Here is a 14,480-nt window from a genome sequence, read left to right on the forward strand (position 1 = left end):
GCGTCTCTCCTGCAGAGTCTTCCACTGGAGTTTATCTATCATCTCCGTAATGCTTTCGCGATTACTAAATGATCCTGTAACGAAGCGTGCTGCTCTCTGTTGGATCTTCTCTATATCTTCTATCAACCCTATCTGGTACGGATCCCACACTGCTGAGCAGTATTCAAGCAGTGGGCGAACAAGCGTACTGTAACCTACTTCCTTTGTTTCCGGATTGCATTTCCTTAGGATTCTTCCAATGAATCTCAGTCTGGCATCTGCTTTACCGACGATCAACATTATATGATCATTCCATTTTAAATCACTCCTAATGCGTACTCCCAGATAATTTATGGTATTAACTGCTTCCAGTTGCTGACCTGCTATTTTGTAGCTAAATGATAAAGTATCCATCTTTCTGTGTATTCGCAGCACATTACACTTGTCTACATTGAGATTCAATTGCCATTCCCTGCACCATGCATCAATTCGCTGCAGATCCTCCTGCATTTCAGTACAATTTTCCATTGTTACAACCTCTCGATACACCACATCATCTGCAAAAAGCCTCAGTGAACTTCCGATGTCATCCACAAGGTCATTTATGTATATTGTGAATAGCAACGGTCCTATGACACTCCCGTGCGGCACACCTGAAATCACTCTTACTTCGGAAGACTTCTCTCCATTGAGAATGACATGCTGTGTCCTGTTATCTAGGAACTCCTCAATCCAATCACACAATTGGTCTGATAGTCCATATGCTCTTACTTTGTTCATTAAACGACTGTGGGGAACTGTATCGAACGCCTTGCGGAAGTCAAGAAACACGGCATCTACCTGTGAACCCGTGTCTATGGCCCTCTGAGTCTCGTGGACGAATAGCGCGAGCTGGGTTTCACATGACCGTCTTTTTCGAAACCCATGCTGATTCCTACAGAGTAGATTTCTAGTCTCCAGAAAAGTCATTATACTCGAACACAATACGTGTTCCAAAATTCTACAACAGATCGACGTTAGAGATATAGGTCTATAGTTCTGCATATCTGCTCGACGTCCCTTCTTGAAAACGGGGATGACCTGTGCCCTTTTCCAATCCTTTGGAATGCTACGCTCTTCTAGAGACCTACGGTACACTGCTGCAAGAAGGGGGGCAAGTTCCTTCGCGTACTCTGTGTAAAATTGAACTGGTATCCCATCAGGTACAGAGGCCTTTCCTCTTTTGAGCGATTTTAATTGTTTCTCTATCCCTCTGTCATCTATTTCGATATCTACCATTTTGTCATCTGTGTGACAATCTAGAGAAGGAACTACAGTGCAATCTTCCTCTGTGAAACAACTTTGGAAAAAGACATTTAGTATTTCGGCCTTTAGTCTGTCATTCTCTGTTTCAGTACCATTTTGGTCACAGAGTGTCTGGACATTTTGTTTTGATCCACCTACCGCTTTGACATAAGACCAAAATTTCTTAGGATTTTCTGCCAAGTCAGTACATAGAACTTTACTTTCGAATTCATTGAATGCCTCTCGCATAGCCCTCCTCACACTACATTTCGCTTCGCGTAATTTTTGTTTGTCTGCAAGGCTTTGGCTATGTTTATGTTTGCTGTGAAGTTCCCTTTGCTTCCGCAGCAGTTTTCTAACTCGGTTGTTGTACCACGGTGGCTCTTTTCCATCTCTTACAATCTTGCTTGGCACATACTCATCTAACGCATTATGTACGACGGTTTTGAACTTTGTCCACTGATCCTCAACACTATCTGTACTTGAGACAAAACTTTTGTGTTGAGCCAACAGGTACTCTGAAATCTGCTTTTTGTCACTTTTTCTAAACAGAAAAATCTTCCTACCCTTTTTAATATTCCTATTTACGGCTGAAATCATCGATGCCGTAACCGCTTTATGATCGCTGATTCCCTGTTCTGCGTTAACTTTTTCAAATAGTTCGGGTCTGTTTGTCACCAGAAGGTCTAATATGTTATCACTTTTTTCTTCTACCACCTCCACCCCCTCCACCATTGCCCCTCACTCCAGTTCTTAGTTAGCAGAATTCAGCAAAAATGACAAACTGCATACCTGCTTCAGCATTCATTCACTGCTTTTTCAGGTCCTGCAATATCATAATGATGTAGCAGCAAGAATTCCACTGCTGAACATGAAAGAGCTGTGTAGACAGCAGCTGTCTCTGAACCAAGTGCACTGTTGCCACATGAATCATTTTAGCCAGAGATGTATGTTCACTAGAAGCCATTTCTTTATGATTATATTTGAACAAAAAGATAGTGCTGTACAAACGACACCACAAAAACAGCATGTGTTTACATTCAAAAGCCAGGGGAAACGTTTGTTCATGTAGGTAGATGATGGGACCACAATGTGAAGAACAACTCAAGATACCTCTCCTGATTGATTCTTAAACTATTTTTCTTACTGTATTTTGACAGCTTTTTGCAGCCTCTGTGACTGCACTCAGCACAGGCTTATCTATCACCCTCACAGGACAATCATGTACTCAGATAAAGTTAAGCTAGAGACCAAATCTTGCTTAAACTGTTGAACTCCTTATTAATTTATATTGAAAATCAGATTACTCATTGCATCATTGTACTAATTCTAAGCATGTACATCACAAAACTGAAACCTATAATATACAAGGATACAGAAAATCATACCTGGCTTCTGTACAGATATGAGCTTGTACAACGAGTGGTTTTCCCAGAACAAAAGCACTTGGTGCAACCATCAGGGTTCTTTGCTTCAATGTTGAAGGTTCCTTCCTTGCATAGATCACAAGCCTGTCCATAAACATTGTTCTTGCAAAAGCACTCTGCTGTGTTCTGCAAAGAAAATTAACAAATAATCCAGTTAATGACAGTCTTGTAAAACAGAAGAAGAGAACAAAAATAAAGATTACTTATTTATTAAACTCATAAGCTGGAAAAATCCAGTAAACAGTCAGATGTTTTAGTGAATAGAGGCAAACAAACAGCAAAAATTGATGCCACTGTGCAACGGGTTCTCTTTTCTCCTTGTTCTACACAAAATGAAACCTATTCCACCTGTTCTCTACTTATTTTCTTAGCATAGTACAAGTCAATAATGACCTCATGCAGCTGGTTTATTTATGCCAAAGCCAATGAATTACAAATAGAGAAACTGAAAGTTTGTAGTAAATTTTCTTCTTCTTCTTCTTCTCCTCCTCCTCCTCCTCCTCCTCCTCCTCCTTCTTCTTCTTCTTATAATAATAATAATTATTATTATTATTACTATTATTATTATTACTCTTCCTCTTTCTGCACATCTCAGGCTTTCGCCTGTTATGCCCTCTTGACTCAAATTATTGATCTTTCCACCTTTCCCTCGGTCTTCCTAAAGATCTATTGCGCACTAGATAATAATTCATAGTTAATTTGGTATTCTGTCATTTTCCATTCTTGTCAGACAGTCCTTCCAGTTATTTCTGCGTTCCTTAATCTGCTCATTTAAGCTTTTCACTCCCAGGTCTTCTCTGATGCCAGCTCCTTCCTCCTGTCATATAGTGTGCACCCTGCTACTCTTATTACGTATCCCATCTCTAATACTTGTATTCTTTGTTCATTTCTTCCTGTTACAGTCCATGGTTCACTTCCCTATGTCACAGTTGGTCCCCCGTATAATTTTGTAAAACTTAAGCAGTGTTTCCTGCCTTAATTTAGTTCTGAGAGTTCTATAGTTTGTTACCTTAATGTAATTAAATCTTTCTACTTTTTTTTGTATGTCTATTTCTCTCATGAATGAGACAATATTTCCTAAAGATTTTGAACAAGTTTACTCTTTCTATTTTCTGATCTTTTAATATTACCTGGTTGGAAGTTGGCTCCTGGCCACAGAAAGCCGTAACTTTTGTTTTCTTTTAAGATACTAACAGATTATATAATTTAGCTGTTATGGATAAAACTTATTACATGATAAAAGCTAAACCACTCACATGACTGTTTATATGGATCAGATCATGGCACACTGTTATCATGGTTCAAATTAGCCTATAGTCTTAATTACAATTACAAAAATCAAAACCAGAAAGGTGGAGACTGATTCAAATTGCTGTCTACATGAACAGGTAATGATTCACTTCTAATGCAATGTAGCTGAAGTGCAATATTAACTTCAGTGCACTCTCACTTCTACTGATGTGATGTTCCAAAAATAAATTAATTTTTGTTGTGAAATCAAGTATTTCTTCAAATATCAAGAAATCTAGCTCATTTGACAGACAATTACTAGTTCCATTATGTTTATGCAGTAGACCACAGAAGAAATCTTGTGAGAAAAGAACAAAGAAGTGGAACAAATTAAGTAGACGTAGATGCAGAAGTAGTCATTGTGGGCTGACATACCAAAATACACCGAATATCCCTGAAGAGTCATCATATAACTTTTCTCTGACAGTTTTGAATATATTTCCAGTTTTCTTTTTGTGATTTATATGTGGAGTCATTTCAGGCAAAAACTGCTCACATTGTATTTTATGTTAGTACCCAGTGTTAATGTTGGTCCTCATTGTAGACAAAATGATGTGTGATGGAACTGTAAAGTCAGAAACATGATCCATGGTAGCCACAGCCACTTGCTGCTGGGATCACTGATTATTCTTGCTGTTTCTGTCTATAAATATCCCTGAACTGGAATACAACACCAAACTAATTTGGCATGAAACTGACTGTTCACTTTAGCAAGATCTGTGATATGACAGACGGGCATGACTGGTTTCAGGCTTTAGAGGCTACTTTCAGATTATGAAATATAAGAATTACAGCTCTGTAGAAAGAGTCTAGGTCCTACTGCATAATTCAAAATATACAGAAATTATACCTCAACTGGTTGGTTACAATGCAACATATCACATTCATTTTCACTTATTAGCAATAGTCACATCCCTTGATGACACTAGGTCTGCCCTTACTGGATTAATCCAAGACAGATCAATAGCAAACACAAAACTGCAATTTGGACACTATTTTGTCAATAATAAGAGTCAAAATGGCTTTTTATATTGACGCTTGACATTTTGTAAAACAGGCCATTAACAGTTCCTGTTAGGGATGACTTTACACATACACAGGAACACAACTGAAATTAAATTAAAAAAAATCAGAGAAAAGGAACCTGATGACTTTTAAGAAAGACACATAGGACACGTTTCTCTGATGAAAGAGAAATCCATTGATGAGCATTTGAGTTAGAGACTGTACTAGAGCGAGAGTGTCCCTGGAAATCAGATCTTGTACAGCTCCTAGCAAGACAGCCACAGAAGACAGCTTCTCTGTGGCACAGAACAACTAGGCACCACTGTTGCTTGCCCTTGTGAGCCAATGATGTACCCTACAAACAGCTTACAGCCAGAATGAAATTTTCATTCAGCAGCAGAGTGTGAACCAATATAAAACTTCCTGGCAGGTTAAAACTGTGTGCCAGACCAAGCCTCAAACTTGGCACCTTTGCCTTTCATTGGCAAGTGCTCCATAAACTGAGGTACCCAAGAATGACTAACAGCTTTACTTCTGCCAGTACCTCATCTCCTACCTTCTAAACTTCACAGACGTTCTCTGCTTACAGCTAGACATTCTCAATGTGGCATTAAAGAATGAAGTGTCACACACTATCACAGCATGCATGTGCACAGTGCTATCATCTAACCTTGATGTGCGACAATAGGCATTGATCAAATGCAATTCTGGTAATAAGATCTGCACATCTGCAACATCAACTGTGTTTGGCATAGACCACAGCTGGAAGCTGAGGACACTGACGTAGCCAAAGTGTGTGCTGGACGCCATGCTAGTGGACACTCCTCCTAACACGACCAACCCACTTGATCATTCCAAACAGCTGTCACCAGACATAAAAAAGAACCATTTTTTGAGTAAATGGATGATGGTCAAGAACACTGAAACCAAGAGGATGGTGAACAGGATGTAATGGGAGATAAAATCTGTCATGGAAAATCATTGGAACCAGAAATGGGCAAACTGGATTACCATCCTCCATATTAATGACAGAACCAAAAGGCCACAGACATCTTTCTCAAGCATCATCATAGGATACCATTACTCCAGGTCAGACAAGCCAAGGTCAGTGAATGGGATGCTAAAGCCAAAAAACTGTCTGATGTGTTCAAAGTGAATGTTACTCCAGTCCAAACCTTAACAGACCCAGCACACATTAAAGTCACTGATCAACTACTTTCAGCATGCCTGGCTGATTATGAGGAAATTGATCTGACTGACAAAGTCCATGCAGAAGAGATTGCCAACCAACTCCTCCACCTCATCAACTGGAAGTCATATGACCTCAAACTGGTCACAAATGAACTTATTCTGCCAGGTGCCACCAGCCACAGTAGTTTTCAACCATATTTTCCACAGTGGGAGGTACCCAGAGGTGCAGAAGCATGCAGAAATCATCATCCAAAAGACTGGGAAAAACCCAAGGCAGCCAGTGAGTTATCAACTGACAAGTTTTCTCCTGGCACTAAGCATAGTCTTCGAGTGACTAGCTCAAATCACTTTGCAACACATACAGTCAGAACAGCTGCTTCCAATAAACAACTCAGATGCTGAAAAGGACACATGATCACACGATGATACACCAACTCCTTTGCATCGTGGAGGATTCACTTGACAGTATCAAGTGGAAGGAGTACTTTTGCGAAGTATTCCTATACATTTCAAGAGTGTTTCTCTCTGTGTGGCATAATGGGCTCCACTACACACTCCTGGTAATAGGGTTGCTTTTGCCACACATATGCATCCCCTAAACATATATGGAAGGAAAGAGTTTCCATTCAGGGCAGAAGAAACCTTGACAAATTGTCACATCTGAGCAGGAGTATCTCAGGTTTCTATATACAGCCCAATTCTACATATCTTATAACCTCTGGACATGTTGAAGACAACAGCAGACATGCTGAGGACAGACAGTGGGCATTTGGCTCTCTATGCTCATGTTACAGCCTCTTCTCCAGTAGACTGAACAGTGTTCATCTATAACAATGTTGAAAGTAGCCATCGACAGTTGGCTTACTTGGATATAGCATGTGGCTGACATTGACAGAAAAGCAATGAAAAGACTTTGACTACTTTAGTCATTACTCAAACCATGGACAACACTGCCACATCTCAGAGTAACATTACAATCCACACTGCTGCATGCTATCGCTGAGTATGTCATATGGGTGTGGCACAATGCAGTGGAGACACTTATATGAAACCTGCTATCTTACAAAACAGGGTCCTCCATCTCATGAAGCAACTGCCATAAGACTTTCCATCAGATGAATGTCACCCAAGTGCCTCCCATCAATAATAGGTTTTGTCAGGCTGTGCAGCTCTCTACAACCAGACAAATTCATGTGCTTGGGAGAAGGACTGAACCAGAGACTCCAAAGGTTCTGTGACAAGCTAGGCTGTGGCTTCCTGGAGTTGCACCATAGAGATGAGAACTGTAGGGTCCCCCTAAATGGGTCACATGTGCACTACATGTCAGAGACTGCTAGTCAGGCAGCTGTGTGATGGATGTGCACAAGGGTCTTTTAGGTTACGAGACTCCCAATCCAAACCAGATAATGACAGCTGTAGGAAACCAAGAAGTATCAGACTGAAGACTGAAAGAAATGCCTCCCACAGGTGACGGTATTAAAATCCTAACGGTAAACTGCTGAAGCATTCACATCAAAGTGCCAGAGTTTGAAGTGCTCCTGAAGAGCAATGAAGCTCACATAATACTAGGTACAGAACCATGGTTGAAACCTCAAACTGATAGCAGTGAGAGTTTTGGGGAAAATTTGAATGTATATAGAAATGACAGGCAAATGGTAAATGGAGGTGATGTATTTGTCGCAGCAGACAAGAAACTCAAATCCACTGAGATAGAAATCAAAATTACAGATTTGTTAGAGGTGAGTGTGATAAGACATACTGTGAAACTTTACTAAATGCCTTCTCTGAAAACTACCTAGAACAGATATTTAGGAACCCCACTCATGATGAAATATCCTGGAGCTAATGGCAACAAATAAGCCTGACCTCTTTGAGAGTGTCCACATCAAAACTGGTATCAGTGACCATGGCACAGTTGTGGAAACAATGATTACCAAAGTACAAAGGACAACTGAAACAAGCAGAAAGATTTATATGTTTAGCAAACTAGAAACTTGAAACTTTCAGCAAAGGGCAGAAGCATGTAGAGCAACTATGGATCAAGTTTAATGGAACAGCTGACCATGCTCTGGATAGATATGTACCCAGCAGAACAATTCATAATGGTAGGCAATCGCCAAAATACACAGTCACTGTAAAGAAACTTCTACAGAAACAGAGATTGCTGCATAATAGGTGTAAAATATAGGACAACAGACAGAGAGATGCTGAATGAAATGCGTTTGTCTGTCAAGAGAGTAATGGGTGATGCCTTCAGTGGCTCCCATAGCAGAATATTGTCAGATGATATTTCACAAAACTCAAAGAAATTCTGGTCATATGTAAAGGCTGTTAGTGGCACCAAAGTTCATGTCCAGTCCTTAGCAAATGAGACAGGAACTGAAATTGAGGCTAGCAAAGCAAAAGCTGAAATGCTTAACTCTGTTTTTAAATGTCCCTTTACAAAGAAAAACCTGGGAGAATGGCCCCAATTTAATCCTCCTACCACTGGAATATTAATGATAAGTATTAGAGTCAGTGGTGTAGAAAAACAGCTGAAATTGTTAACATTGAACGAAGCTCCAGGGCCCGATGGAATCCCTGTCAGGTTCTACACTGAATGTGCAGCTGAGGTAGCCCCTCTTCTAACTATAACCTATCATAGATCCCTTGAACAAAAGACTGTGCCCCATTCTTGGAAAAAGTGCAGGTTATGCCTATCTTCAAGAAGGGCAGTAGAAGTGATCCACAAAACTACTGTCCAATATCCTTGATATTGATTTGTTGCAGAATCTAAGAACATATTCTGAGCTCAAACATAATGAGGTATCTTGAACAGAATGACCTCCTCCATGCCAACCAGCATGGATTCCAAAAACACCAATCATATGAAACCCAGCTTGCACTTTTCTTGCATGATTTACTGAAAGTTTTGGAACAAGGCAGTCAGGTAAATGCAGTATTTCTTGATTTCTAAAAAGCATTTGACTAAGTACCACAGCTACGCTTATTGTCAAAAGTATGATCATATCGGGTATCAAGTGAAATTTGTGACTGGACTGACAACTTTTTGCTGGGGAGGACGCAACATGTTATCTTGAATGGAGAGTCATCATCAGATGTAGAAGTAACTTCACATGTACCCTAGGGAAGTGTGTTGGGACCTTTGTTGTTCATGTCATACATTAATGACCTTGCAGACAATATTAATAGTAACCTCAGATGTTTTGCAGATGATTCAGTTATCTATGATGAAGTACTGTCTAAAAGAAGATGCTTAGATATTCAATCAAATCTTGATAAGAGTGCAAACTGGTTCAAAGATTGGCAACTTTCTTTAAATATTCAGAAATGTAAAATTGTGCATTTCACAATATGAAAAAACATAGTATCCTATGACTATAAAATCAATGGGTCAGTGTTGGAATCTGCCAACTTATACAAAAACCTGGATTCCAACCCAAGATGATGGAGTCAGCGGTCAAGTGTGCGCAAGGTGCTTGCTTGTATGTGTGTGTGTATGTGAATGTTGTGTGTGTGTGTGTGTGTGTGTGTGTGTGTGCCTCTCTTTACTGACGAAGGCTGTGGCCAATAGCTATATGTGAGTGTCTTTAAATCATGGCTGTCTGCAACTTGGGTGTCTTCTTTATGGTAAGTAACAATCTATCTTTTCCTACATTGTTGGACGTAACACTTTGTAGGCATATGAAATGGAATGATCACACAGGCTCAGCTGTGGGTAGTGCAGTTGGTAGACTTCAGTTTATTGGCAGAGTACTGGGGAAATGCAACCAGTCTGCAAAGGAAACTGCTTTCAAATCACTCATGCAACTGGTTCTAGAATATTGCTCAAGTGTGTGAGACCAGTACCAAATAGGACTCAAAGGGGACTTAGAACATATACACAGAATGACAGCATGAATGGTCTCTGGTTTGTTTGATCTATGGGAGAGTGTCCAGAGATGCTGAAGACTCTTGAAGATAGACATACCGTATTTACTCGAATCTAAGCCGCACTCGAGTCTAAGCCGCACCTGAAAAATGAGACTCGAAATAAAGCAAAAAAAAATTTCCCGAATCTAAACCGCACCTGAAATTTGTGACTCGAAATTCAAGGGGAGAGAAAAGTTTTAGGCCGCACCTCCATATCGAAAAAAAGTTGGTCCATTGTAATATGAGACACAATTTACGTCGAATGAATGACGATACAGTGACAGTAGTTTGGTTCGAGTCGTAAGCTTAGCAGTTAAGCTTTACCAGGTAGCCATTGCTATGCGTCAGGCGCTCCGTCCGTATTTATATGAGTATCCTTCCTTTTTCACGTGCTCCATCTGGTTTGAATCGATTGCTTATTTTGCTTTGATCTGATAAGTGCTGTTTTCTTTGTTATAGGTGTTCACGTCACTCTAAGCTGAAAATGCATTACTGTACTGTTTCATGCATTGTTTGTCGCATTCTGAGAGTGCGTGTTTACGGCCTGTTGCCGCTTGGGGCACGGCTTGCTTTTGTGCATGCTACCGCCACTTTAAAAAAAAAAAAAAAAAGAGAGAGAGAGAGAAAGAGGAATCGTCTCATTAGCGAAACAATGGCAAGAGACTGCTATTTGTTGTTACTTACATTGCTGCTTTCTTTGATAATGATCAACAAGAACCAAATAATAGACTGCGTATGATAGAACATGTTCTGAACGAGAGTTAGGCGAAAATTTTTCTCCATTTGAAAATCTTTGCGGCCACTTCTTTAGTACATCAAATTCTGCACAGAAATTAGAGTCATCTTAGATTTAAAAATCTAGTCAGTTGTCGTGCTTCATTTCTGACTGTATCGCTATTAGGCATAAGAATAATACGAATATAAACATGACATGATACGTATATTCTTCCGTGTTTGCTGTTGTCTCACTCTAGTTTCGTAGTTTATTAGGCAGACAGGATTTAAATGAGATAGCAGCAGACGTGAAAGAATACATGGCAAAATGTTTATATTTGTATTATTCTTATGGTGAAGAGAATACTGCATGTGATTCACATTTCATCAGGTTCCTATTAGCAACCATCTCTTCTCACAGGTAGGAAAAAATTCAGAACATAGAGTTGGCCATATTGACAAACATCCTAAACAGTCTTGCTAGTCGGATTTTCGTAGTACATTGAAATTCTGCTACATTCGAAGATGAACAATATGGAATTTGTATTTACTTCGTTGGATAATGTATGAAAATGCAGTGGTCGAAACTCGGGGCAGAGAAAAAAAGCTCGTCTTCCACCTTTCTTTTTTTTTTTTATTTATTTACTGACGCAGAGGTTTTGGCGCCAGTATTTATCTTAGAGCCTACAAAGCATGCCTGTGTAGTGCTACATATATTCGACAGCAGAAGTTAGTTGTAGTGGCACCTACCAACATTTTTCAGAACTTCCACTTGCTTTGCACTTGATTCTAAGCCGCAGGCGGTTTTTTGGATTACAAAAACCGGAAAAAAAGTGTGGCTTAGATTCGAGTAAATACGGTAAGCTACCCCAAGAAAACCTATTAACAAAGTTTCAAGAACTGTCTTTAAATGATGACTCTACGAATATACAACAACCCCATAAATATCGCTCACAGAAGGATCATGAGGGTAAGATCAGAATAATTACTGAATGCACAGAGGCATTCAAACAATCATTCTTCTCATGCTCCATACATGAATGGAGCAGGAAGAAACCCTAATAAATGGTATAATGAGGGTATTTGCTGCCATGCAACTCACAACGGTTTGCAGAGTATAGATGTAGATGTAGAGGGTGCAGCAACTAAACTCCACCAGGGGCCACACTTTGTGTGCAACTAAGAACTTTCCACATAGCAAGGAAACACACAAATACAACAGAAACTGAAGGAAAGCCAATGGAAAGGACAAGAAATAAGCAACAAGGAGCTTGGAAGCATAACTTTAAAGTTTGTACTCTACCAACAATCAGGGAGCCAGAATGAGATTTTCACTCTGCAGCGGAGTGTGCGCTGATATGAAACTTCCTGGCAGATTAAAACTGTGTGCCCGACCGAGACTCGAACTCGGGACCTTTGCCTTTCACGGGAAAGTGCTCTACCAACTGAGCTACCGAAGCACGGTAGCTCAGTTGGTAGAGCACTTGCCCGCGAAAGGCAAAGGTCCCGAGTTCGAGTCTCGGTCGGGCACACAGTTTTAATCTGCCAGGAAATTTCAATCAGGGAGCCCTTTACCTGGTCATCTGCACCAGTAATAGTAGGGGAGTCCATTTCTGAGGCTGTGCAGACATTGAGCTTTCCATATGCCATTGTTGGGAAGGGTGTTCTATGAGTACATTAACTAATAAAAAAAAATTACCACTGTCAGAGTCAACTGGCATGGGCAACAATGTGCTGATGATAAAGGTTGCAACCACCTATCATGGATTGTGCCAGAGGATATAGGGGCCACAGCACACAAAGACACTTGCCAATACAAGCATTGGCTGGCCAGCAGCAACAGTCAATGAGCAGCCATAGCATATCTTCATTATGTGACACAGAAGTCATCACTTTATGTGTGTATCTCTGCTCACTGCATGCGATAGTGTGCATGAATTAGAAACGATACATGAACATGACCATAGGATGATCAAAACATGTAGATTTATGTGCTGCAGTATGTTAGTATACACTGTCAGTAGAATACGAGTACAGCAAAAGAAGACAAATCTAGGTGTAATGAAGAGTTAAAAGATGTCATGCAAATAAGTCAAGATATCAAAACTGATGTATAACATAAAGTTTGTTGTGTATTAACCCACAGATCATTTAACAATGAATTATAAAGTCTGCACAATACAGAAACAACAAAGCTAATCAAAATTGGCAATTACATATATACAGTAATTCACACTCTCTTCAGTTATACGTATATTATTATTTGGTACACGTGTCGATGGATGTGGATGCAATAATAGACTAACAGAAAAAAAATTAGTACCTCTGGAAAGATAATGTTGATTTTGATTTGATGATGGCATATGCCCCCTGGGGGATAGTAGGTGTACAGATAATGATTTCGACATTGCCCACCAACAGATAGCGTAGTGCCATCTGTGTCTATCCTTTAACAAGGATTGCTCAGAGCCAGAAGGCTCAGTGTGGTGCAACCATATGAAGAAGCAGGCAACCACGCATAGAGATGCAGTCATGCTTTCTGCAGCCAATTGAGCGAGTTTTAAAGCAGTCAAGTAGTGGCCTTCTGAGTGGCAGGATGGTCCTTTTGGAAAACTGCCACACAAGTTGGATGTGCTGCATCAATTGTGCAATGATCCTGATATCAGTAGTCACGTGAACATTGCCAACGCATAGATGAGTTTCTGGCTATCAGCACGGAGATTAACCAGGATCGTTGTATTGTAAGGGTAGAGTTCCAGATCATACAGCTACCACAGTGCAGGTAAGAGGGCTTGTAGACCCAGACATGACAACACAAACTGTCACGAGCCAGTTATTACCAGTGGGACTATGGGCACGCGCACCTCTAGCCTGTCTTCCATTCACGTCACAGCCTCAAGATGCATGACTCAGCTGGTGTCTTCAGAGGATCACTTGGAAGATGGAATGGTGCACTGTGGTCTAAAAGATGTACTAATTTTTTTTCCCAGCAGTGTAATAGTAGTATGGATGTATTTGCCAAGAAAGATGCATGGGTAAATATTGTTAAAAATTCCACAGAGTTGCATTTTAAATTTGTCAAATTTATTAGTATCAACTGTAAAAGAGTTATTGAACTGCACTAATAGTGGCACAGTTTGATGAGGTTATGACACAAATTTTATGCTACGATGTCAACATAGTTATCTACAGTACACTGATTAGATGGTACTTTAAAACCCAAACATGACTGAGGCAAATTCACAGTAATACAAACACACAACACAAAAGGGTATTACAACTAATAGCAGAAAGATACAAATTGCATTTCTTAATTCCATACAAACAATAATAATAAATAGGGGGAAAAGAGAGAGAAAGGAGTGGTGGGATAAATGCTTACACAGTTTAAAAATAAACAACTTGATGGGGCCCAAATTTCTTGCTCATCAATCATGTTAAATACTCACCACACAGCAGAGATGCTGAGTTGCACACAGGCAAAACAAGAAAAGACTGTCACAAAATAAGGTTTCAGTCAACAAGGCCTTTGTCAAAAATAGATAACAGACAACTTTCAATTGGCCATTTCTGATTGTTAATCAGAGACACTTTATGTAACTTGTTTGACAACAATGTCGTAAAAATGGTGAAAAAGACAATGAAAAGGTTGTTACAAGAAAAATTAATAAAAAGTAT

General features: G+C 39.8%; 1 protein-coding gene across 1 annotated transcript in view; it reads right to left on the reverse strand.

Annotated features, from left to right (window-relative positions):
• Positions 1-14,480, reverse strand: part of LOC124796447 (laminin subunit alpha) — a 380,942-nt gene that overhangs the window by 194,089 nt on the left and 172,373 nt on the right. The window contains exon 24 of the mRNA XM_047260652.1: positions 2,652-2,816. Coding sequence (XP_047116608.1) covers positions 2,652-2,816 — 165 coding nt within the window. The remainder of the gene's footprint in view (positions 1-2,651; positions 2,817-14,480) is intronic.

The sequence above is a fragment of the Schistocerca piceifrons genome, chromosome 4 (genome assembly GCF_021461385.2).
Source record: "Schistocerca piceifrons isolate TAMUIC-IGC-003096 chromosome 4, iqSchPice1.1, whole genome shotgun sequence".
In the NCBI taxonomy this organism is placed as follows: domain Eukaryota; kingdom Metazoa; phylum Arthropoda; class Insecta; order Orthoptera; family Acrididae; genus Schistocerca; species Schistocerca piceifrons.